This window comes from Mizuhopecten yessoensis, unplaced genomic scaffold (assembly GCF_002113885.1).
Source record: "Mizuhopecten yessoensis strain PY_sf001 unplaced genomic scaffold, ASM211388v2 scaffold8479, whole genome shotgun sequence".
NCBI lineage: Eukaryota > Metazoa > Mollusca > Bivalvia > Pectinida > Pectinidae > Mizuhopecten > Mizuhopecten yessoensis.
In genome coordinates, this window is record NW_018407568.1 from 88,826 (window position 1) to 112,153 (window position 23,328).

General features: G+C 39.1%; 2 protein-coding genes across 3 annotated transcripts in view; one reads left to right on the plus strand and one right to left on the minus strand.

The window, feature by feature from the left end:
- LOC110456047 (nucleoprotein TPR-like) overlaps positions 1 to 3,798 on the minus strand; it is a 56,874-nt gene extending 53,076 nt beyond the window's left edge. The window contains exons 1-6 of the mRNA XM_021506571.1: positions 3,627 to 3,798; positions 3,350 to 3,454; positions 2,003 to 2,076; positions 1,497 to 1,593; positions 1,113 to 1,216; positions 295 to 408 (exon numbers count right to left, since the gene is read on the minus strand). Coding sequence (XP_021362246.1) covers positions 295 to 408; positions 1,113 to 1,216; positions 1,497 to 1,593; positions 2,003 to 2,076; positions 3,350 to 3,454; positions 3,627 to 3,783 — 651 coding nt within the window. The 5' untranslated portion in view covers positions 3,784 to 3,798. The remainder of the gene's footprint in view (positions 1 to 294; positions 409 to 1,112; positions 1,217 to 1,496; positions 1,594 to 2,002; positions 2,077 to 3,349; positions 3,455 to 3,626) is intronic.
- Positions 3,799 to 6,477: 2,679 nt separating this feature from the next.
- On the plus strand, positions 6,478 to 22,918 carry LOC110456052 (mitochondrial enolase superfamily member 1-like). Of its 2 annotated transcripts, none has more exons than XM_021506579.1 (16): positions 6,478 to 6,619; positions 9,606 to 9,708; positions 11,615 to 11,730; positions 13,332 to 13,418; positions 13,806 to 13,832; positions 14,532 to 14,572; positions 15,003 to 15,034; positions 15,500 to 15,538; positions 15,963 to 16,045; positions 16,494 to 16,528; positions 16,921 to 17,008; positions 17,290 to 17,424; positions 19,869 to 20,040; positions 21,300 to 21,399; positions 21,691 to 21,772; positions 22,671 to 22,918. In XM_021506579.1, the coding sequence occupies exons 1-16, from the start codon at positions 6,533 to 6,535 to the stop codon at positions 22,782 to 22,784; spliced, it is 1,341 nt and encodes a 446-aa protein (XP_021362254.1). In that variant the 5' UTR covers positions 6,478 to 6,532; the 3' UTR covers positions 22,785 to 22,918. The 2 variants fall into 2 exon arrangements, with proteins under 2 accessions (XP_021362254.1, XP_021362255.1); XM_021506580.1 differs by lacking the exon at positions 9,606 to 9,708 and adding an exon at positions 10,357 to 10,459.
- Positions 22,919 to 23,328: the final 410 nt, after the last annotated feature.

A 23,328-nucleotide genomic window follows, 5' to 3' on the forward strand; every position in this document is an offset into this window, starting at 1 on the left:
ATGCAAGTTCTACAGGATGAGATATTTCTTTTTTCAAATCATAGTTATACAAATGCTTCTTTAGGACTGAGTATTCAATAAAACCATCAATATATATATAAATCTGATTAAATCCAAAATATTTATAAAATCTTGTAAAATATTTCAAGTTAAAAAATCATCTGTAATACCTTACAATGCTGTTATATTATCTGTTAACCTGCTATAATACAGTAAGGTTCAATGATATATGTCCATCTTTATGGTTGATGTCAGTCACAGACTATTTTAGTGAAGAAACCTTTTATGACTTACCTGTTCCTTTTTGACGTTTAGGAGCTCATTGGTTTTCTCAAACAGTTGTTTGTCCAGCAGATCTAGCTGTCTCTGTATCTGACTCTTCTCCTGTTCCAGTCGTTTGTTCTGGAACTGTTCAACACAACATCTAACTGATAATCATTTCAGTGTTTGAGTTAGCGTTTTATGTTAATGATTGAAGTTATTTCTCTATGCTGAACATAACAGTTGTACAGTGATCCTTGACAGAAATGTCTAAGCAAAGTTAAGTTTGTCAAAGGCTAGTGATCATGAGAGCTATGTCGGTGTCATTGCCATCCTTGATACTCCATGGGGTTACACTCATTTTTGCTCTCTGCACCCCTGGAATGTGTCATAACAAAATTGAAGGCTCAGTGTGCACCACCGTGTGGATGAGACAAGACTAGTTTGATCCTTTGATGTACATGAAAAGAAACTGTCGGTCGGGTAACGGTAAAATTGATCATTTATTGGCTTTGAAGTCGGGTGTCGCTCCTCTGTAGTCTTCAAAGGACAGATACCAGCCTTAGCGATTGGTCAAGGTTTTCACCCCAAGACCAATCAATTAGCAAGTCGTGTGCCTTCAATTTAGCTATGACATTTCCAGGGGTGCAGAGAGCAAAAGTGAACTTAACCACTGGCGTATAGAGGATGTGTTGTTATGCGATCGGGACTTGTAGTACAAGGAAAGATTCCGTTTGAATTACTGACATTTCAGTCAGATGTAAAACATATAAAAAAAAAAGAATAACTGCCTGAATAGGGGTATAGCAACAAAAGCTCACCAACAATTTCAAACAAAGTATAAGCCATACCTCCAAGGTGACACTCTGGTTCTGTACCTCCGCCAGTTTGGCCTGCGCCTCACATTTCTCTGTGTTGGCTCTCGACACTTTGTCCGTCAACTCCTTCCACTCTTCTGTGATTAAAAAAATAAAATGGGTGTGTTATTCAAGATAATAACACACCGAAATGCCTCACAAGATAACTGCAGCCACTGTCATACAATGATTCAACCTGTAGCAGCAGACATTTTAACAAGTCGAATTTGAAAGCTTAATTGAAGAATACACTTTAACAGCTAAATTATACTGGAACATACAGTATACAAAAACTTACTTATCTCATCAAGTGAAAACAATTTTTGTAGCACATTTTAAATATCCATAGTTGACTGGCACATTGAATATCAAGTTTACCATTTATTCTATCAATTTCTCTGTTCCTCTTCTCAAGTAAGACACTTAAATCTCTCTTGTCCAACTCCAGCTGTTCATTTGATTTACTGAGGCGGAGCTGTTGAAACAAATGGATGGTTTTACAAATTGTCAATTCAAAGACTTAATAGTATCAGAATAAATTATTATTGACAGTTTGTAGGATGTTGTTTCAATCATAAAAACAATTCAATATCAACTTCATTTCATAAACAATAACAAAGTAATGTTTTACCTGTGATCAGAAATCATAAATTTNAGGAAAGAAGTTGTTTAAAGTAAAAAGTTGACGCCGGACGGACGGACACCGCACCATAACATAAGCTCACTTGCCCTTCGGGCAGGTGCGCTAAAAAAAACATTGTCACCGCAGTATTGCCATACTTGTGAAATATACATGGTATAAATTCAACAGGAAACTATTATATCCCCCAATATGTAAAATCCTTTATGTATTGTACAAATTCATGTCAATATGCTTCACTTACATTTGTAGACAAGGAATTGTCCTGAGATTCCTGTAAACTTTTCCTTTTAGAGTCTGCTTCATTGAATTTCTTTTCTGCAAGAGACAAATTTAAGACTGGTCAAAAGTTCAACCAACAACCAACTCTTTAGAAGTGACAATATCTTGAATTAAATGTGCAAATATTGATGTTTGATGAATAGCTGTTTTTCATTAAATATACTGTTTATCGTGCTGTTCACTTATACTGGGCCGTGTGTGATTACTGTGCAATCAAACTTTGTGTTCTTGTACACGAGAGTCTGTTGTCACATTTGTCTTTACCGTGTCCATATAAGTAACGTGTGATTGTTCTATTATATGTGTGACCTTGTTTTGGTCAGTGGTTATTTAGTTCAGTTGTCTTTATTTCATGTTTTGGCGCCGTTCTAGTATTCATTTATATACTGATAGAGCTATATGTATTTATATCCAATATGGTCACCCTATAGGAAATAAATACATAATACATACATCCACCCGGTGGTGCTAACTTTATATATTTATGTGAGTTTGATATAATAGCAGTAATTATGCATTTGGCCTGAATTTGTACTTTTTATTTAAATGTCAAAATCATGATCCCACATACATGTGGATTCAATGAATTCAGAGATAGCTCTTTATTTCAAAAGTGATGCATGTATGATTTAACATGTTAACTGTGATTTGCATGCATCTTTCACAGAGTAGAAATCTAGAGTTTTCCTTTAGGAACAGATACAGATTTTCTGTCAGTGTAAACTCTCGACGATAGTTGGTGTATGTCAGGGGTGTAAAAATCCACTAGCCCTGACAATAGGGGCTACCAGATTTTCAGCTAGGGCTAATGACTTGTTTATGATGTTATATATATAACTGACACAGATGTTTTTGTTCAATTCTGTCATCATGCCGCATTGATGATTCAAAACTGTTGCTTTTCACATGTGTGTGATAAAAGTGCTAGCAGTTATCATTAACAACACAAATAACATTGAAAGTCATAATCACTATCAAATTACCGTCCTTGTTGCAAATCAGTCTCTTTTATTTGATTCTGATACATAAGCATGTGTGGTACGCAAATAGAAAGACAATTCTCACTGAAAGTCGGCAATAAAAATGTAGTCCAGTATGTCTGTCGTGTTTGTTCTGATGCCTCCTAATACTGGAACCGGTTTCTGGGCGGATTTTCAGGAGCAGTCAAATTTGGTTGTTTTTAATTCAAGATTTAATAGTTAGTCAGGTGGGCTTTATAATGTTATAAAATGAAGCTGTATTTGACCAGCTTGTCATCAGTCTGAAATTATCTCCTTTAAATTGTCAGGAAAACTCCTGGTTATCTTACCCAATTCTTCCACTCGCCGTTTGTTTTCTTCGTTAGATGTGGACTCTGTTTCTAATTTGTTGTTGCTGGTGATCAGCTGTTGTTCAATATCAAAATATTTTTGTTCTGAAAAGCAAACATTTGAAACTGTAATATGAAATAACACATATATGATTCAGCAAAGCTCAAACAAAATAAATTGTTATCATTCAGGTACATGTGCAGACTTTATATGTCTAAATGCAACAAAACAACTTTCGAATTAGGATGCAGACGCAAGTGACGCTGACTTTCTTACCTGCATCGACACGAAGCCTCTCATACTTTGTCTTGAACTCGTCGATTGTGGTATCTTTCGACTCGAATAAACTTGTTATTTTTTCTGTTATGTTGTCCGATATGGTCTCGGCTTTTAATATATCCAAAAGCTCGGAGACCGATTGAACGACCGCCATTCTGAAAAAGTGTGCGAATTTATACCGGAAGTAGAATTATACTAAAGCGGGTAACATACAAATTGCGAATTCGCGCATGCAAGTTTTACGAAACGAAAGACATGTGAACAATGACGGCGATGCTCGACATTTGAAAATCATCATCGCCCTTCCCTTCATACATCACCAACTGAAAGATAGTAATGGGACACAGTCAGAGCGGCGGTCCGTATGTAGTTCGGAGGGTCCCGGGTTCGAACAACGGTCTGGCCGTGAATCAAGCATTTGGTGTCACGCTTTGTGAATTAAATTTTGAAAGAGGAGGGAGGAATTTAGCGGAACTGCACTGGGTCGATCGTCGGCGACCAGGTGCTCAACTGGTAGAGCGTCCGTCTAAAGTTCGGAGGGTCTCGGGTTCGAACAACGGTCTGCCGCTGTGCATTTTCAATAATATTATGTCACAAAAAAATAAGGAAAATACACTCAAGGATAAAAAATAAAACAACAACTATAATAAGAATATATTGAAACTAATTTTAAGCGGTATAACAACATGATATAACAACTATCGTTAACTTCAATGAACGGTACCGTAAGTTAAAACTGAACAAACAAATAGTTAAACAAAAGAAGTTAAGAAATAAAACATGAACATTCCTAAGGTATATATGTTTTATATTTGGTGTGGCGCCAATGGAAAGCCATAATTATCAAAATAATGAAATGTCCATGTGAAGTAGGAAAGTATAGAAAAAATAATATCTATTTTTTTCTGCGAATATAAACGGCATTTTTTAAAATTTCATGCTGGTATGGACATTCAAAAATTGCCAATGTGTAAAGCGCTTTAGAGTGGCTTATTCTAGCTAGATGGGGAGCTTTATCAAATGTTGTATATTATTATTAGTATGATATTATTCATGATTATTGGAATTGCTATCTACGTCCGTGCTTAACTCATTCACCACTGAAGACACATTTGAACTCTTCCAATTCAACGGTTGGAATAGTTCATTATGCAATTTCATGGGGTCATTGAGTTAAACAAGGAAAAGCCGTTCAATCCTTATATGAACACAGTTTCTTGTGGTAATTAATACTTATAGATGAACTTGCACTGGAAATGTAAACCTAGCACGTCAGAGAGTTTAGTCTGCCTTATCAGAATTATCTCACTGTCGATATTGTGACGATTTGTTTGTCGTATGTCTTTTACAGCAATACTGCAAAGGGTCGTATAACAGCATCAAATTGCAAGGTGAACTAGTCTGGCGCACAGGGACCTGAAAATTTGTTACAGCTATATATATATTTGGACCTAAACTAAGGTCTGATCGTGGTGTCATTTCTACCGAAAATCGACATAAACATCTAAAAAAATGTAAAATTACTCTGAACACCTTAGTTTAGGTCAAAATATAGCTGTAACAAATTCTCAGGTCCCTGTGGTCTGGCGTTGCTTCCAGAAAGTTCAGGTTAAAAGTGTATATGTCAGGAAACAATGGCTCTCCAGCTCAAGGTCGGTGCCACAACTATTGAGACTGTCCCAGCTGTTAAAAACCTAGGGGTAAATATACTATGATAGTTCACTGAACATGGAGAAACAAGAGGACGCTATTGCCAAATCCTGTTACTACCAGATCAAGCACATCGGCTGTATCTGGCAGTTTATAACTGCAGATGCATGCAAGATTTTGGTGCATTCACTTGTTACCTCTCGATTGAATTATGGTAACGCCCTGCTCTGTGGTAGCAGAAGGTCTAGAACACTGCAGCATGACTGGTTACTCGTACTCGAAAGAGAGAGAGCACACCACACCTGTGTTATATTCATTGCACTGGTTACCTGTACGATACAGGTCGCAGTACAATATTTTGGTGTATATACAAGGCACTGGATGGAACAGCTCCCCAGTACCTACAGGAGCTTATTACCCTGTATCAGCCGTCACGATCACCGCGATCGGAGTCAGAATTATTGTTGTGTGTCCCAAAATCTCGTATTGTGACCTATGGAAACCGGTACTTTAGGAGGGTTTCGGCCACGTTGTGGAATAGCTTACCATCTGCTATTAGAAAGTCAAATACCCTGGCCAAATTCAAGGACATCAAAACTCACCTCTTCACGTCTGCATTTTAGGCTCTTTGCAAAGAAGTCATGTAAATACCACCCTCTATTTGTTCATTTATGTGCACATTGCGATGATTATCTGCTTGCTTAAGTTTTTGTTTCACAATTATTATTAATACTATTATCCATATGCTGTAAAGCGGTTTAGAGTAATTTCACACATTATATAGATACCTGTTGTATGTTATTATTATCATTACACGGTATATTAAACAGAGAATGATTAAATATTGAATATCGACGGCTTAGTTAGCTGCTGTAACAAACTCTCAGGTCCCTGCGGCAGGTTCGTCACTGTTTAAAAAAAAAACGCATTGCTTCAGTTGTAGCTCTATCATAATTCATTTAAACATTTTTATTATGTTCGATTTATCTGCGGACATATATGAACTTTAAACGTTTCAATGGTTTCGCTACATTATCTATTTGTGATCAAGCACACAATGCTTTGTGTACACGATAGATAAGCTGCGACAACGTAGCTTTCTGACGACGATTTTTGTTTACATATTGCGCCGGCCGGTGCAGAGGAGGCCGGGTATTTATATTAGTACTAACGATAGATAAGCTGAATGCAGGCCGGGAACGAGGTCGCCTACAGCCTGACAGTTCACCGCCCCCTCGCGTATACACACAACAATGGCAGCCCCAACAAAAATCACCGGACTGACGATCGAAGATCTGCGGTTTCCTACTTCGTTGCAAAAAGATGGATCAGATGCGATGGTGGGTTAGAACATGTTTGATGACGTTGTAAACATTTGTTAAATTGAAATGTTGACATTGCATGGTTAGAATGATGTTTGTCCTTTAACAGGGCCATGTTCTTACGACGAATGTCCTTGCTTTCTTGTTTTTAACATTTTAACAGGTTGGGTACAACGGCGCATATGGGTAACAGTTACCTGTTTAAGGCAATCTGCAAAGAATAACTTGAAGCATTAACGTACATATGCTGTGAAATAATAAACTATTTTCCATGTAAAAAAAAAAGAAGAAAAAAAGGTGTTTTTTTTGGGCTGACACACCTGTATGTTTCTGTGCTTACACAAGTTTCGGTGCTACAACCGTTTCTGTGACCTAACCTTTTGTGCATAATTGTTGCACGCATATTGCAAGTTACTTGACTTAATTGGGTTTTTAGCTCATCTGGTCCGAAGGGCCATGTGAGCTTATGCCGTACTGCGGCGTCTGTCGTCCGTCCGTCAACTTTTTCTTTTAAACGACTTCTTCTGAAGAACTGGAGGACCTAGGGTCATGCTATTTGGCTAGTAGGTACCTGGGATGAAGTGCTATAAAGTTTCCTCATTAAAATGACCTTGACCTACTTTTAAGGTCACAGGGGTCAAATATGTTCAAAAATTCAAAAAACAATATCTTAAGAACCTTTCGGACTAGAGTCATGATACTTAGCAATGGTATGTAGACCAGTAAAATGACCTTGATTCTAAATTACAGTAATGAGGTCAAAGGTCAACTTTAAGTGCTAGTCGGGGGTCAAATGTCAACATGGGTTAAAAGCTTTAACAATCTTCTTCTCAAGTTCCATATGACCCAGGGTCATGATACTTGGCCAGTAGGTACCAGAATAGAGTGCTATAAAGTTTCCTCATTAAAATGACCTTGACCTACTTTCAAGGTCACAGGAGTCAAAAATGTTAAAAAATTCAAACGACGATATCCTAAGAACCATTTGGTCTAGAGTCATGATACTTGGGTATGTTATGTAGACCAGCAGTGTGAATCTTTTTCTTAATTAATTACAGTAATGAGGCCAAATGTCAACTTTAAATGCTAGGCGGAGTCAAGGGTCAAAGTGGGTAAAAAAGCTTTAAAATTACAATTTCACACTCAAATTTCAAACAACAATATCTTAAGAAGCGTTTAAGAGATGTTAAAATGTCTTGTGTTCTAGTTACCAAATTTGGTCTAAAGTTACCTATATGTCAGTTTCATGTAACAAAAGAAACAGGTGAGCGATACAGGCCCTCTGGGCCTGTTGTTTGGGTAGTGCTCGAGAGTACACACTTAGAAAATAAAATGAAACGAAAATAAGTAAATTTTAATGAAACTTTACAGATATTAATAGCTACCCCCTGATGTTGTGCATCCAGATATTATTTTTTCATTCCGGCCCTCTTTTACAGAGTTACGTCCCTTTTGTTAAAAATCCTTGTACAGACAACTCCTCCTAATCTAGTGGGCCAATTTCAATGAAAGTTTACAGATATGGTAAATACCCCCTGAAGTTGTTCATCCAAGTAGTATATTTTCATTCCAACAGATTGCCTTCATATTGATGTGGCACCCTGATAGATTTGTTGATTTATTTTAATTCTTTATATTCCTAAAGATTCACTAAAATATATTGAGTCCAATTAGTATTACTTTGTATAATGTTGTGTCGTTGATTTTAATCCGTAATCCGCGCTCCCCATCCACAGTCACCTAGTCTCGTGTGTTACTTTCGTTTTGAATGGAATGTATGTGAGTGTAACGTAATTGTGAACGTGATTGTATACCTGTTTGACCAGTGACAAACTGACCTCTGGAGTTTAACTAAATTTGACTGGAAGCATCCCTAGGTGGTGGGGATTCAAAATTGTACAAATGGTGTGGCTGACCCCCCAGGGGCTGAAGGGTGGGGCAAAAAGTGGGCAATTCGGCTATATTGCTACAAACAACTTCCTCTGCAGAACTATGCAGCCATATCAGCCATATTTGACTGGAAGCATCCTTAGGTGGTTGGGACTCAAAATTGTACAAATGGTGGGGCTGACCCCCCCCCCCCCCCTCAAAAAACGTTTATTACTTGGAAATGCTTGAGATCCCCACCATATAACCATATATGCAATTGCTGAGTATTAAGAGAAGAATGCACATTTTCTTCCAGGATGGCCAGCCCTAGGGTCTGGCCCCACCCTTGGAGACATAGTCCCTCGTTCATAACTTTGAAACGGTTAAGATCCCCACCCCAAAACTATATATAAAAATGATGGGCATAAAGATACGAATGCAGTCATGATATTAGAATTGATCCCAGGGTCTGCCCCACCCTTGCAGACTTAACCCCCGGGTCATAACTTTGAAACGGTTGGGATCCCCACCCCAAAACGATATATACAAACGCTGGGCAAATAGAGACAAATGCAGTCATGATATTAGAATTGATCCTGGGGTCTGGCCACAACCCTAGGGACCCTGTTTCTGAGTCACAGCTTGGAAACAGTTGAGATCCCCACCCCATAACCATACATAAAATTGCTGGGCATGAAAAATCAAATACAGATATGCTACATGGATTGGCCTTGGGGTCTGGCATATTCCCTTGGGTCTCATTTGGAGGATATTTTGCCATGATTGCTTAGATATCCAGGTGATCAATACAGGCCCTCTGGGCCTCTTATTTTTAAATTACATTGAATGGCTGTCTGTCAGTTAGTCGGCCACTGTGGAAGGAAGTGTGTGACGATGAATATGGATGTGCATGTCTGGAATACTGGTTGCTGAATATTTTATGACATATTTATTGTTCAGCTGTCACCATTTGTAAATGTAAATAGAAATAGATTGCCTAATACACTATTAATTTGTAACGTTTCATTGTTGTCTAGAACAGCATTATCATGACTTTGTATATAAACATTGACAATATTGTGTATTGATGGAACCTGGGATATTTTTACTGTGAGAACGTGTACGTTATTTACAGCACAAGGCCCCCGATTATTCCTGTCCTTACGTCATTTTATCTACGGACACTGATCTACGGGGATGTGGTACGACCTTCACCCTGGGCAAGGGCAATGCTATAGGTACAGATGACAACCAACTCTACTGTATATATCCTTATAAGGGCCCTCTTTAGTGATGACACACCACTAATATAACTTTTTTTTTATTAATAATTTTACGGATATATAAATTTATGCTTTGAAATAGTCTGAAATAGCTTGGGACATCAAAAATTGTTTAAATGAGATAGTCAGTTATTTCAGACTAGTTTTGGAAGAGTAATAGAAGTGAAAATTTCCATAGGGGCATTATAAGGATATATACGGTACACATGTATTATATAATCTACTATATACCTGTACACTGGGCACCTGCATGTCGTGGAAACCTGTCTATAATGATGATCATGTTATAATGAACATGCAAGCTGTAAAACTGAAAGTCACTGAAGAAAGAGACAGAATTTCCTTATGACCTGGTTCCACTGTATAGGTGATCACTATAGACAAGCTCTTCTGTACACAATATCATTATAGACAGGTTCCACTGTACAGGTGATCTTAATAGACAAGTTCTGCTGTACACAATATCACTATAGACAGGCTCCACTTACTAGAACTTTTTTTTCAAGCCAAGGATTGATGAGGAAAGGAGTCCAGGGATAACGTACCTATTGGTATAGAATTTTAAATCCTGATCACTGATGCTTAGTGTGTCTGTCTTTGCAGCACAAAGCGCCAGATTACGCCGCTCCGTATATCATACTTGAGACTGATGGAGCTTTACAAGGGTGTGGCTCAAGCTTCACGGCTGGGCGTGGTAATCAGCTAGGTATAGGATTTATTCATCAACACATTTTCTGCTTCTTTTAAACAAACCTGTAATTCCTGATGTTACCCTGTGTTTTGCTTTGTATATATATCTACAGTATATAGTTGGCTTCAGTAAATATTTTGTTCTTTGGCCCTGACAAATATCTCATCCGGGCCAGGTGAGCTTATGCCATGGTGCGGCATCCGTCATTCGTCCTTCCGTCCGGCGTCCGGCGTCAATATTTTACTTTAAACAACTTCTTCTCAATAACCAAAAGGCCCAGGGTACTGATATTGGGCCTGTAGCATGCTGGGATGAGGGGCTTCCCAGTTTGTTCAAATGAATGACCTTGACCCACTTTCAAGGTTTCATGGGTCAAATGTCTTAAAATCTTCAAACAACTTCTTCTCAATAACCAAAAGGCTCAGGGTACTGAAATTGGGCCTGTAGCATGCTGGGATGAAGGACTACCAAGTTTGTTCAAATGAATGACCTTGACCCACTTTCAACCTAATGTCCTTGTTCGACATTCACAGGCGTCATATGTTTAAATCTTTTAATAGTTTCTTATAAATCAAACACTGATATTCTGCCTGTAGCTGTATTTTAGTCCACTTTTAAGATTACAAGTGTGAGATTAATACCAGGTGAGCAATACAGGCCCATTGGGCCTCTTGTTTGGCTGACAAGTATTGTATTTTCATAACATGGCAAATATCTGGTTTTCTTACGCTGACAAATATTTTGCTTTCCTTCCCAGGAGAATATTTGGTGTACTTGCTACCCTAACAAATATCTGCCTTTCCTTCTCTGATAAATATTTGGTGTCCTGGCTTCCCTGACAAATATCCAGTTCTTCTACCCAGCCAAATATCTAGTGCTCCTGCCGAGACAAATATCTGGTTCTCTCGCCGAGACAAATACACTGTATCTGGATCTCCTACCCTGACAATCTTTGGCTTGTTTTTGTGCCTTGTTCGTACATTACATCATATATAAATGAGTGGTTTCTGTATTGTTTTAACTTTTTAGTGTCATAGGCCAGATAAAAATAACAGAAACAGAAACAATTTTATTGCATTGATTAGCTAGATTATACATCATAATCTAGTCACAATTGTAAATATCCTGTACACGTCATTCTCAGACTTTTTATGATTTCTTTTTCTTCAGTTTGTATGGCCATTGACAATTTCAAGAGCTTAGTTGTCGGACAGAATCTGCAGGATATCTTCAATGATTTCAGTGGATTCTGGCGCTCGTTAGCGAGTGAGGATCAAATAAGATGGGTAATGAAAATTATTATTTCAAATCGAAAAAAAAGTATAATTTATGTGTACATCTTGGCAGAAATGTATGAAAACCAACAGTAGATGATGTATAGATAAATTATCTTGATAATAGAATGTTGTGTTTGTATTATTTAACTTTTCTGAATACATTTAACTTCCTGTCCCCATCTTTTAGTTGTAAATCAAGTTATTGATCAGATAGTTTTGAAGAAAAGGATATATGCACATCAAAGTGTTTAAATAGTAAAGCAAATGATTAAAATAATGCATTTCTCTTTGCATTGATTATTTTGACGACGTTAATAGTATATTCTCACTGAATGACCTGTATAATAACCTCTTTGAACTGTTACATCACAATCATGACCCCTGATTGACATCATACATCATTATGGTGACCTTCAACTGACCTGGCATCACTATGGTGATCTCTTGTTAACCTTTAATTACCATGGTGACTTCTGATTGACCTGACATCACTATGGTTAACTCTGATTGACCTGACATTACTATGGTACCCTCTGATTGACCTGCCATTACCATGGTGACCTCTGATTGACCTCACATCACCATGGTAACCTCTTATTGACCTGACATCACTATGGTTAACTCTGATTGCCCTGACATTACTATGGTACCCTCTGATTGCCCTGCCATTACCATGGTGACTTCTGATTGACCTGACATCACTATGGTTAACTCTGATTGCCCTGACATTACTATGGTACCCTCTGATTGCCCTGCCATTACCATGGTGACCTCTGATTGACCTGACATCACCATGGTAACCTCTTATTGACCTGACATCACCATGGTAATCTCTGATTGACCTGACATTACTATGGTGATCTCTGATTGACCTGAAATCACCAGTGACCTGCGATTGACCTGACATCATTGTGGTGACCTCAGATTGACCTGACATCACTATGGTGACCTCTGATTTATCTGACATCACTATTGTGACCTCTGCTTGACTTGATATCATCATGGTAACCTCAGATTGACCTGACATTACTATGGTGATCTCTGATCGACCTGACATCATCATGGTGACCTCTGATTGACATGACATTACTATGGTAACCTCTGATTGACCTGACATTACCATGGTTACCTCTGATTGACCTGACATCGCCATGGTAACCTCTGATTGACCTGACATTACTATGGTGGTCTTTGATTGACCTGACATCTTCATGGTGACCTGTGGTTGATCTGACATCATCATGGTGACCTCAGATTGACCTGACATTACTATGGTGTTCTCTGATTGACCTGGCATTACCATTGTGACCTCTGATTGACCTGACATCACCATAGTGACCTGTGATTGACCTGACATCATTGTTGTGACCTCAGATTAACCTGACATCACTATGGTGACCTCTGATAGACCAGACATCACCGTGATGACCTCTGATTGATCTGACATCACTATTGTGACATCTGATTGACTTGATATCATCATAGTGTCCTCCAATTTACCTGACATTACCATGGTGACCTGTGATTGACCTGACATCATTGTGGTGACCTCTGATTGACCTGACATTACAATGATGACCTCTGATTGACCTTAACATTTTGGTGCATAGCTGGGACCAGAGAAAGGTGTAACTCATCTTGCCATTGCTGCTATCATCAACGCTGTCTGGGACTTGTGGGCCAAAATGGAGGGCAAGGTGAGGGAAGGTTTTTCTTTTTGTTTACTACTTATATCGCAATCATTTACATATATTTGTATCTATCTTGCATAAATTTACTGTATGTCATTTATGTTCAGTATATTTCAATGAAATAAAGGTTTTTGTTGTAAACGTGACACACTATATTATATATTTAAGGTAGAAATATTGGAGTTTATTGGTAAACATTGGTCACTTTATTTGCCTGGTAGTTTCTGTGTAGGTTTTCAGGTTCAGTTTATAGCATAATGCAAAAACAAAATGTTAACTCCAGTTAAAATAACTTTTATTTCAACTAATGTTTAAGAAATCTGTTAGGCAACACCAGGTGGTGCAGATGTAAATAGATATCCTCATTAACAAGTAATTGTTTCATTGTTTCAGCCCCTATGGAAGTTGTTGGCCGATATGGTTAGTATATTATTTCCATTGATACAAGAAGATTTATTCGAAGTCAAATATTTGAGAAGATTAAAAGTTGTGATATTAGTACCATTGTTTCCTGTAATTTTCCTGACCAATTGTGATAACATGTATTATAATTGCTTCAGTCTGAGATGGCCGCCATGGTCTTGAATTAGTGGAAACACTTTTAGATCACCTGGACCAAAGGGCCAATTGAGCTAGTGCCATAGCACAGCATCTGTCCATATATCGATTTTTCCTTTAAATACTACCACTGTAGAACAGCTGAGCAGATTTTGACAAACGTTACCCTAGAAGATCCTTTTTCGAATTGGACTCAACTTTGTAGAATTGGAGAATGAAATTCCCCTCGTCCCTTGGCAGAAGGGCATGGTCTAATAGGGGCAATGAAGGTAAATCTTCAAAATCCTAATTTTTTAGTGTGGATTTTTACTTAATTTGGAGTGGAGCATCCTGGGGACAGAACCTACTTTTACTGTAAATAGTTAATCATGATTTCTTAAATAACCAAGTGAGTGATTCAGTCAAGCCTCTTAAGCCTCTTGTTGTTTTCTATAGTGTCTTGTCTAATTCAGATAAAAAAACATTTGACAGATACAGGCCCGCTAGTCCTTTTGTTTTTTTATTTTTCTGGTTTTGAACTTGATTGGTTGATGATTTAATCTCTGTGTTTGTTATTTTCAGTCCCCAGAAATGTTGGTGTCCACCATCGACTTCAGACACATGTAAGGACAGTCATCCCATGTTCAGTTTTATAACTTGACTTTGCAAAGTGACATATTGAAATGTAAAGTGAAATCTTGGAATAGATTTGTTACTAAAAATAGTCCAAATTTAAATGACAAAATTCCATACAAACGAAAAACAATTACAGTGAACACAATCAAACAAACTTGTGCTTTAAGCCATGTTTGTGTACCCTGTTTGAGAATACCTGTACATGTACTTTAGTTAACGTTGTATATCCCTGGTTGTATGAAACTCCTTAATGCATTTTGGCTATAACAAACTTTACAAATAGGATTTGTTAGGTCTAATTATAAGGTTTATTATAAATTAGGATTGATTGTATTTACTGTATCACTGCAGAATACTTTGATAATTATAAACGTACAAGTACAGGTGAATTACCGTATCTGATGTACATTGTTGTAGGGGTGATACTCTCACAAAGAAGGAGGCTCTGGGTGAGTGAAATATGAAATCAATTATCTTAGTAATAACAGTGTTTATACCTTTAATGCTAATTGATTTTTTTTTACGGTAAAATTTGTCAAGGATAACAGAAAATTAAAAAAAAAATGAGTTCATCAGGATTTTCTTTTAAAATCATAGCTTTTGGTCTAATAACCGGTATTTTGGAAAGTTGTTTATATATCTTTCTTCTAATATTTCGTTTACACTGATGTATTTATTAAAAAAAATGTTAAATATAGTATTATTGTTATTATATAGTAAATGTGTTAAATGTATGTTAATTCATTTACGTCCATCCTGGGCTCTCTATAATTTAATTCATATTTACACAAAAATTAAACTTACTTTTGTTGTTTTTTTTCTCCTAGAAATAACGGAAACCAGAATGGAAAACTGAATCTCCTGAAATAATTATTAAATATTGTATGGATTATAAATATTTTATTTTTTCACAGAAATATTGAAGAAAGGTCAAGTTGGAAAAGCAGAGAGAGGTTTGTATTAAGTTGTTATTAAGTACACATTGAGGAAGTTGATTCATAATGTCACAGAAATGTTTGTATTCTGTATAGGTTGTAAATACATGTATTCGTAGTAGGTTTAAGACGTTTGAGATGGTATACAGCTCTGATGATTAGTATTCTAGTCCTGAAGACATTGTATATAGCTCAGGGTGACAATATCTTCTTAAGTAAAATTTTAGTGGCTGAATAGTTGGACAACTGCAATATTACATGTGTTTATGCTAAATAAGTTTAGTTATGGTGGCTGGTTTTCTCTATCAATACCTGAATTCTTGGTGTCATAAAGAGTACCATGTCATAAACACGAACATGGAAACATTGATAACTAAAGTTTTCCATAACTTGATGAAAGACAAGTGCAGTTAGAATGTTAATATCTATTTATATGTTACAGAGGCTGAGGTGGTTGCTAACGGTTACCCAGCATACACCACTTCCTGTGGCTGGCTAGGATATTCTGATGAGAAAATCAAAAGGGTGAGTTCAGAGAATATGTTTACCATGTTAGGAAAGAGGGCAGTTCTCGATTATACATCATTCATGCTTAAAATTGGTTTATCTCTTAAATATCTGGAATTAAGACTGGGTTGATGTGTTTAGGGTGACATGTTTCTTGTTATTGACATATTAATCTGTTTAAATTGCCTGACACGATTCAGTAATTGTTTGCTAAAATACTGCATACTGTCATAGACAAATCAAATTATCTAATAGTGTGGTGGAAACTAAACAGATGAGAATATTAATGACATTGAATAGAATTATGAAAGATTGTTTCAATTAATTTTAGAAACATTGTATTCTTTTTGCTCTAAAGTGGCCTCTTGTGGCAAGAATACCATATTGTGCTAATGTTTGCTTTATGTGACTTTAACTAAATATTTGTATTGTAATTGTATATTTATCCCGTAAATTTATTTTTCAGTTGGCAACAGAAGCCCTAAGCCAGGGGATGTGTCGGTAGGTACTTGAAACAGGAAGATAGGAGGGAGGGGGCCGGGGGATTGGCATAGTTTCCAGGTCCATGATTTAAATTTCAAATAAAACAGGATATTCAACTATTTTCCAAAACCGAAGGTTCAGTATGGCTGGTTGGATTGTGAGATTAACAGGCAATAATTTTCTGTTTTGGACATTTTTGCTGACATCGCTGTCACATTGAATTCTCAATGTATAAAAAATCAACCTATTCATACTTATGATAATTTGAGCAAAACAAAAATCATCTTATTCATAGATATAATGTGTATAGTAAGAACTCTTTGTACTGATAACACTGAGTTTAAGATACTGAGGTATCACAATATATGTCCTGTAAGAAGTACAGTCATTATTTTTCAATTTTGACGCAGATTCAAGATGAAGGTTGGAGGAGATGTCAAGGACGATGCTAGGAGAGCGAAAATGTTCCGTGAAATTATAGGATATGACCGACCTCTGGTATGTTGAGGTCAAAGTTCATTTTCCAATGCTTTAGTAGATAAACATGATATTGAATAGCCAGAGCCCGAACAAGTTTCCTTTTTAGCTCCAAAGTTCGGCATATGCCACAGGCACTTTCACTATAAGTTCATGCAGACCTATAGTATATAGACTGTCCATATGTTTGCCATATATGGACACTATTTATAATGCAGGAAGGTTTGTATTATGAATAAATGCTATGAATCTAAACTCCTTTGTTTGATGTTGTTTCATAAGATAAGATTTGTTTTGTTTAGATGATGGATGCCAATCAGAAGTGGGAGGTGGACGAGGCCATAGACTGGATGAAACAGCTGGCAGAGTACAAACCGCTGTGGATAGAGGAACCGACCAACCCAGACGACATCTTGGGACATGCTGCCATCGCCGAGGTAGGAGGAGTAGTATTCAGCAATACCTTATATGGGAAATAGGGTGGTTTAGTTTTCATATTCACGATGTTTAGCGATAACAGACAGATACTTGGTACTTCCAGTGATAATCATCTTGATTTTGGGTAGGGCTTTTCGTCTGGTATATGTTTCTAGACAATCTTCTTTTGAGACGGACGGCCTCATTCAGGGGTTATTATCTGTAGAAGTACAAATACAGTAGAGATACAAGTGTAACAGTATAAGACTCTTTCATGCCCAGGGTTGTAGGACCAAAGGTGTAGGACCAGGGGTGTAGGACCAGGGGTGTAGGACCAGGGGTGTAGGACCAGGGGTGTAGGACCAGGGGTGTAGGACCAGGGGTGTAGGACCAGGGGTGTAGGACCAGGGGTGTAGGACCAGGGGTGTAGGACCAGGGGTGTAGGACCAGGGGTGTAGGACCAGGGGTGTAGGACCAGGGGTGTAGGACCAGGGGTGTAGGACCAGGGGTGTAGGACCAGGGGTGTAGGACCAGGGGTGTAGGACCAGGGGTGTAGGACCAGGGGTGTAGGACCAGGGGTGTAGGACCAGGGGTGTAGGACCAGAGGTGTAGGACCAGGGGTGTAGGACCAGGGGTGTAGGACCAGGGGTGTAGGACCAGGGGTGTAGGACCAGGGGTGTAGGACCAGGGGTGTAGGACCAGGGGTGTAGGACCAGGGGTGTAGGACCAGGGGTGTAGGACCAGGGGTGTAGGACCAGGGGTGTAGGACCAGGGGTGTAGGACCAGGGGTGTAGGACCAGGGGTGTAGGACCAGGGGTGTAGGACCAGGGGTGTAGGACCAGGGGTGTAGGACCAGGGGTGTAGGACCAGGGGTGTAGGACCAGGGGTGTAGGACCAGGGGTGTAGGACCAGGGGTGTAGGACCAGGGGTGTAGGACCAGGGGTGTAGGACCAGGGGTGTAGGACCAGGGGTGTAGGACCAGGGGTGTAGGACCAGGGGTGTAGGACCAGGGGTGTAGGACCAGGGGTGTAGGACCAGGGGTGTAGGACCAGGGGTGTAGGACCAGGGGTGTAGGACCAGGGGTGTAGGACCAGGGGTGTAGGACCAGGGGTGTAGGACCAGGGGTGTAGGACCAGGGGTGTAGGACCAGGGGTGTAGGACCAGGGGTGTAGGACCAGGGGTGTAGGACCAGGGGTGTAGGACCAGGGGTGTAGGACCAGGGGTGTAGGACCAGGGGTGTAGGACCAGGGGTGTAGGACCAGGGGTGTAGGACCAGGGGTGTAGGACCAGGGGTGTAGGACCAGGGGTGTAGGACCAGGGGTGTAGGACCAGGGGTGTAGGACCAGGGGTGTAGGACCAGGGGTGTAGGACCAGGGGTGTAGGACCAGGGGTGTAGGACCAGGGGTGTAGGACCAGGGGTGTAGGACCAGGGGTGTAGGACCAGGGGTGTAGGACCAGGGGTGTAGGACCAGGGGTGTAGGACCAGAGGTGTAGGACCAGGGGTGTAGGACCAGGGGTGTAGGACCAGGGGTGTAGGACCAGGGGTGTAGGACCAGGGGTGTAGGACCAGGGGTGTAGGACCAGGGGTGTAGGACCAGGGGTGTAGGACCAGGGGTGTAGGACCAGGGGTGTAGGACCAGGGGTGTAGGACCAGGGGTGTAGGACCAGGGGTGTAGGACCAGGGGTGTAGGACCAGGGGTGTAGGACCAGGGGTGTAGGACCAGGGGTGTAGGACCAGGGGTGTAGGACCAGGGGTGTAGGACCAGGGGTGTAGGACCAGGGGTGTAGGACCAGGGGTGTAGGACCAGGGGTGTAGGACCAGGGGTGTAGGACCAGGGGTGTAGGACCAGGGGTGTAGGACCAGGGGTGTAGGACCAGGGGTGCAGGACCAGGGTTGTAGGACCAGGGGTGTAGGATAGGGAAATTCCACCTGAGGGGTTTACTAATTTGGTAGAACCCTAGGCTTTGCCGTGGGTTTTGCTAAATTTGAAAATCCTGTAAAAAACTAATTTCATCTTTCTAACTTGTACGGTCTATGAATTGTACAGTCTATTTCATCACGTCGCCTTTTCTGCACTAGGCATCAGGGTTTTCCAAATTCGTGATGTCATTGTTGAGCCACTGTGACGACACGTCACGTGAAGTGGGGTGCAAGATAGAAATTTCCTACACCCCTTTCTTACCCTGGACAGCTCTGTCTTACACACACAGGGAAATGAGAGAAATTGGTTTCTTCCTCTCCCTAACTTGTTCATTAGGGGAGTGGCTTGGGGTTCAAGTATGCATTTAAGAGAATGAAAAGTGCACTTTCATCTCTGGAACTCCATATTACATATTTATTGGGTTCCTTTAATTCTTAAACACAACAATTAATATTACTTCATGTTTTTTCTTGATTTTGGGAGTATCAGAGAGCACTGAAAACAATAGGATAGTATCTAATACTTTACACACTGTGTTGAAGGCATTGAACCCCTTGGGGATTGGTGTGGCTACCGGCGAACACTGTCAGAACAGGATCATGTTTAAGCAGTTCCTTAAGGCCAAGGCCATGCAGTACTGCCAGATTGATGCCACTAGGGTAGGCGGCGTTAACGAAAATCTCGCCATCATCTTATTGGCTGCTAAGTTTGGAGGTAAGTTCAAAGGCTAACATTGTCCATTTTTGACTTTTTTTTAGACATGTGTACCCCAATCAGACCTTGTGATCAGGATCACAATTAAATGCAACATGTTTCTGTAAGATCAAGATTAATGCATTATGTTTCATATACAGTTCTTCTGTAGCCAAATAAGATCCTTCTCAATTTGTAAAATTAATAATTATTTAAAACCTTATCCTTAATTCTGCATACATTGATGACCTAAACCAATATATTTCATAGTTTTTCTAACCTTGACCCGTATAGTGCAAACAGTTATTTCTGACCTTTACCCTTATAGTGCATACTCATTTCTGACCTTGACCCTTATAGTGCACACAGTTATTTCTGACCTTGACCCTTAGAGTGCATAGTCATTTCTGACCTTGACCCTTATAGTGCAGTCATTTCTGACCTTGACCCTTATAGTGCACACAGTCATTTCTGACCTTGACCCTAATAGTGCACAGTCATTTCTGATCTTGTCCTTATATTGCACAGTCTTTTCTGACCTTGAAGCTTATAGTGCAGTAATTTCTGACCTTGACCCTTATAGTGCAAACAGTTATTTCTGACCTTTACCCTTATAGTGCATACTCATTTCTGACCTTTACCCTTAAAGTGCCAAGTCGTTTCTGACCTTGAAGCCTATAGTGCAGTTATTTCTGACCTTGACCCTTATAGTGCACACAGTTATTTCTGACCTTGACCCTTATAGTGCACACAGTCATTTCTGAGCTTGACCCTAATAGTGCACAGTCATTTCTGACCTTGCAACCTTATAGTGCACAGTCCTTTCTGACCTTGACCCTTATAGTGTACACAGTCATTTCTGACCTTGAACCTTATAGTGCACAGTCATTTCTGACCTTGCAACCTTATAGTGCACAGTCCTTTCTGACCTTGAACCTTATAGTGCACAGTCATTTCTGACCTTGACCCTTATAGTGCACACAGTCATTTCTGACCTTGACCCTAATAGTGCACAGTCATTTCTGACCTTGACACTTATATAGTGCACACATTATTTCTGACCTTGACACTTATATAGTGCACAGTCATTTCTGACCTTGACTCTTATAGTGCACACTGTTATTTCTGACCTGACTCTTATAGTGCACAGTAATTTCTGACATTGACCCTAATAGTGCACAGTCATTTTCTGACTTTGACCCTTATAGTGCACACAGTCATTTCTGACCTTGACCCTTATAGAGCACACAGTTACTTCTGACCTTGACCCATTATTACAGTACCTGTGTGTCCCCATGCTGGAGGAGTCGCTCTCTGTGAACTTGTACAACATTACTCCATGTTCGACTTCATCTGTGTCTCAGGGACCATGGAAAATAGGTCTGTGCTTTTGTTGGGATCATATTAACAACAAGATAATGCTCAGTATTATCCAATTTGGAATGTCTGGTCCTAATACACTAACACAAAAGAAAATATTGCAGTTCTCTTATAATTATTATTTAAGAAAATGAAAATTTGATTTTGATCAAAAACAAGATAATTGAATTTGTTTTTTAAAAAGAAAATTGGATTTGTTTGCAATTATGAGGTTGAATTGTTTGTAAAAAGGATTTTTTATTTGAAAAAAATGTTGCTTTTAAACAGGATGTTTGTTTTTGTTTTTAACAGGATGATTGAATTTGCTGACCATCTTCATGAACATATGTCAGAACCAGTGGTCATCAGAAATGGTAGCTACCAGGTTCCTAAGGTATTATATATTTATATCTGCAGTATCTTGTACGGAAAACTCCATCTTAACTAACAGGCAGATTTTACTGAAACTTCACTTAAATGATTGGTATATGATGTGGTTGTGCACCGGCATTTCAATTTCAGATTTCAACACTTTTTTAAGGGAGTTACGGCCCTTTATGTGAAATAACTTGACAGTAAAACTTGCCCCAACGACTTTAATTTTATATATATATTGATAAAACTTCGGCTATATGTAACGAGCCAAAATATCTGGAATGAATTCCCATTTCAGTAAGTTGACCCAAAGGTCAAGGTTACTAAATGATGTATAAACTACCAGCATCTGTGGGGGATATTATTTATCCTCCGGATGACAGTTCTAGTTTTGGTCTTTTTTGCCTTCTGTAATGAGGTGGAATTTATCATTACAGCTTACATGAGTAAAGAAAATAATATACATCGTAATTAGATGATGTGAAGGGTGAAATTAAAGCTGGTTGAATATAGATTTTACCAGCGTAGGGCGAAAGTTTGATTGGGCGAAATATTTCCCGGTATACAGTATTGATTTACTATTCCGTCTTTTCGTATTGCAGAGTTATCTGCTCTTGTGAGCAGGTATTGATTGTTACCCCATTTGTTTGTGAGAGTAACGTCATAAATTTTTGAGAAAATGACGTAATTTTCTCACACAAACTAATGACGTAACAATCAATACCTGCTCACTAGAGCAGATAACTCTGCAATACAAAAAGACAAAATAAAGACCCTATACAACACTGCTGCATCTCCAGTGTGAATAATCCATCAGTACAGATATGTAAGTTTTACTAAACAACACACGTATAGAATCTCCCTACAACCTGTTAAACTATTACAGTAATCAGATTTGTATATGTTGATCATTACAGAGTCCAGGTTTTGTGGTGGGGATAACAGACAAAGCCCGGGAGGACTATATCTACCCAGAGGGGAAGGAGTGGCAGAGACTCTTCAGTGAAGGACTCTTTACCAAGCCGGAATAATAGCAGAGATTTCATAGATTTTCTAATCTGATCCAGTCTTGTTTGAATATTGTTATTCCATTTTGATTATTTGACATTGGAAATTTGTCTGTTGATTGCCTGATGGTAAGATGTTTCTCTGAAAATTGTTAAACAAATACAGTGCCTGTATGGTTTCTGTGGTAACAATCATTGTGTCATACTTTGTATGTGTAGTGCCTGTATGGTTTCTGTGGTAACAATCAATGTGTCATACTTTGTATGTGTAGTGCCTGTATTGTTTCTGTGATGACAAGCAATGTGTCATACTCTGTATGTGTAGTGCCTGTATGGTTTCTGTGGTGACAATCAGTAATTACATACTTTGTATGTGTAGTGCCTCTATTGTTTCTGTGGTGACAATCAATGTGTCATACTTTGTATGTGTAGTGCCTGTATTGTTTCTGTGGTGACAATTAATGTTTCATACTTTGTATGTGTAGTGCCTGTATGGTTTCTGTGGTAACAATCAATGTCATACTTTGTATGTGTAGTGCCCGTATGGCTTCTGTGGTAACAATCAATA

Coding starts and splice junctions, on each gene's coding strand:
- LOC110456052 (XM_021506579.1), top strand. CDS start 6,533: ATGGCAGCCCCAACAAAAATCACCGGACTGACGATCGAAGATCTGCGG. Junction 13,419..13,805: donor GGGCCAAAATGGAGGGCAAG/GTGAGGGAAGGT, acceptor TCATTGTTTCAG/CCCCTATGGAAGTTGTTGGC. Junction 13,833..14,531: donor GGAAGTTGTTGGCCGATATG/GTTAGTATATTA, acceptor TGTTATTTTCAG/TCCCCAGAAATGTTGGTGTC.